Consider the following 2,866-nt stretch of genomic DNA (forward strand, 5'->3'; position numbering starts at 1 on the left):
AGAATTGTATGGGGGCAGGATTTGCTGGGAAGGAGAAATAGTGAAAGGGGGGAGGGTGTGGTGCCACTGGATGGAGGGGTCTTTTCAGTTCTTTTTGGAGGCAACAATAGTCTTTGTCCAAGATCTTCCACCATTCTTATTAGGGTTACCAAAAGGAGGAGGAGGAGAAAGAGAAGGGAGGTGCAGGCAGTGGGTGTTTCTCCATAGTAACAATGACAAAACAAGCCAGTTTAGCACCAGGAAGGCAAAGGGTTGACCAGAGCTACTCGGGAGACAGCACACGAACTTCTACAGTAGAGTTGTGCTCATTTAAGAAGGAAAACTGATTCGAAACAGATCTGTAATAGGGGCAGGAAAACTTAAAATAAGAAAGAAAAACAAAAAAAAACAGACAGAACTTCCAAACTTTATCAGATAAAGATTAAACTAACCTGGGAGGTAAGCACCTGCCCAAACCTTTGTACATCCCAAACATGGATCGAGACAGTCACAGTGAGGATACACTCTCCACTTTGGTTCTGGAGAACATAAAAAACAAACTGATTAATGCCTTCAGAGGAACAGCAGAGTCCAGAGCAGATCCTAAAGACCTGGAGACCCAAGGCTGCAGCGTCAGACCCCTCAGTGTGAGCAGGAGCTACCAGGCAAACGAAGAGCTGCGGCGGGCACAGATAGATGGAGCGATAACCTGGCTGCGGTCTGAACTGGTGAGCTCTTTTACTACTACCGTTTCATATCTTAACCTTTTCTTCTTCACCCGAAAATAATTATTAGTTGTCATGTTAAGAAATGTCAGTTACTAATCAATAAAGAAAATTCAGTGGAAAGTCAAGGCAAGTTTATTTGTTTGTCACATTCTGTGTACAAGACAATTCAAAGTGCTTTACATAAAACATTAAAAGCACAGATGGTGCAAAGAAAGCAAAGACTAGGACTAGTTCTTGTGTCTCCACTGAAGTGTATACATCACTCCCTCTTTTCATTGTTGTCATGCAGCTGGAAATGCGCACTCAGGACCTCCAGCTGGCTCAAACACTGCTGGGGCTCAACACAGAGATCCAAAGACTGAGGAGGGAGAGTTTTGGTGGGCTGGAGGTAGAAGGGAAAGATCAGCAGTAATTAGCCCCAGCAGACTACATCTGCCCTAGGGAGAATTTGAGAGCAACAAAGGAAAAAAAGTGTGGTGTCATTGGAATCCATGTTGGACAAGGAAATGACTCTAATCATCAAGATTGAGGACATTTGTTCTTGATAATGGTTCTTAGCAATCAGTCGTGTCACTGTTATAACAATCTAGACCAGCTGCATGTAAAATAATTGAGGTAGGGGAAAAGGAAGCTTATGTGTGATATTGCCTTATGTTTTCAAAGTTGTTTTGCACTTATACAGACTTGTGCTGGAGAAAACTGTATTACTTCTTTGTTGGGTCAAGAAAAAAGCTTAATGAATGTAAAGACAAGATGATAATGAATAAAATATAGAAATTGAGTCAACGTCTTTGCATCTTTATTGGGCTGACATACTGTAACACTGCAGCACAGCACCTGTTTGAAAAACCCCCTGTAATTTCAGAGTTCACATCTCACTCCCAAATTATTACAGCTTATTTTGTTTACATTTTCTTTAAATACAAGTATTTTACTAGCAGCTACGGTTTACAAACTAGGAAGTAAAATCAACAACAGTCATTCTGTCTGCAGACTGCATCTGCACAGTTCACATCAAGATGCAATAACTGCAGGCTTTCCTGCTGATGCACTGATTTGATTCTTTATGTTACAGCTGAAAATGTCAGTGAGCATGCAGTACATAGATACATTGTTTTATCACTGATAGGATCATATGAATGTACAACACAAATTAATATTTATCTACACAGTAAAGGCTCGCTAAACACAATGTCAGTGGTTGCCTTTAGGTTCAATTTTAATGCAGGATTTGTACAATCCTCTGTCAGTTGATGTTAACTTAAAGGAGTAATTTGATGTTTTAAAAGGGTGTAATGAGAAGGAACAGTATACCGCCAGCTTAGCTTGGCATATAGTAAGAGGGAAGAGTGAAACAGCTCTGCACAACGGCAATTTTTCTTGTTTTCTTTTCACCTTTGACTTGACAGGTAAAGATAAGTTTGTACAAATTAGGTAATTGTAAGGTAAAATGTGTTAAATAAAAATCCAAATAATGGATATAGTCAGGGCTGCCACAATATCAGGTTAAGAAAAGACATTTTTGTCATATTTGTGGGATTAAATTTTTCTATAAACATAACATGCGTTTAAACAACAACCTCATTAAAGATGTGAAAGTCTAATGGACTTAAGTGCTAATAAAGAGGAAGTTTCATTTACCTTTTTTTCACTGCTATTTTCAGAGGGGCTAAAATAAAACTCATTGTTTTCATAGTGCTAGCAAAACATGGACAAATTTGTGAAAGTACTAATAGGCAAATGATGATGAATCAAGAGATTTCAAATACTAAAAAAAAAAAGACAACAAAATATGATGAGCTATATCTTGCCCTGGGTTTGACCAGGTAATGGTCAAGTAATGTTAATGGTCAATGGTGGGTAATGAAGAGAGATCGTAATGTGTTATATGTCGCAAAATATCCGCATCTGACAGTATGAAGTCAAACAAGTTATGTTACTTGGGGATGTCTTATTCTGAACACAAAGCATGTTGATTACTTTAGAAATAAGTGACTCACCTGTTATGTATAGCAGAGTTATTTTACTAAAGCAGCATCCTTCTCATCAAAAGCTCAACTCACCTGAAATAGATTGCAGCGTTTCCTGTTTAAAACATCTCAGTATAGCAGAGGAGTTGAACATTCCTTCTGCCACTGATATGGTTTTAACTATAGATA

At 38.5% G+C, this 2,866-nt stretch overlaps 1 protein-coding gene across 2 annotated transcripts; it reads left to right on the plus strand.

Moving 5' to 3' along the window:
* Positions 1-250: 250 nt before the first annotated feature.
* Positions 251-1,488, plus strand: si:ch211-153f2.3 (protein FAM167A). 2 transcript variants are annotated; one of them, XM_042011513.1, is made up of 2 exons: positions 251-707; positions 997-1,488. In XM_042011513.1, exons 1-2 carry the CDS (start codon positions 474-476, stop codon positions 1,117-1,119), a joined length of 357 nt encoding a protein of 118 aa, XP_041867447.1. In that variant the 5' UTR covers positions 251-473; the 3' UTR covers positions 1,120-1,488. The 2 variants fall into 2 exon arrangements, with proteins under 2 accessions (XP_041867447.1, XP_041867448.1); XM_042011514.1 differs by having other exon boundaries at positions 251-697.
* Positions 1,489-2,866: the final 1,378 nt, after the last annotated feature.

This window comes from Melanotaenia boesemani, chromosome 17 (assembly GCF_017639745.1).
Source record: "Melanotaenia boesemani isolate fMelBoe1 chromosome 17, fMelBoe1.pri, whole genome shotgun sequence".
NCBI lineage: Eukaryota > Metazoa > Chordata > Actinopteri > Atheriniformes > Melanotaeniidae > Melanotaenia > Melanotaenia boesemani.

Excerpts from the sequence above, each read along its gene's own strand:
- si:ch211-153f2.3 (XM_042011513.1), top strand. The coding sequence starts at position 474 with ATGGATCGAGACAGTCACAGTGAGGATACACTCTCCACTTTGGTTCTG. Across the intron at positions 708-996 it reads CCTGGCTGCGGTCTGAACTG|CTGGAAATGCGCACTCAGGA; the intron begins GTGAGCTCTTTT and ends GTTGTCATGCAG.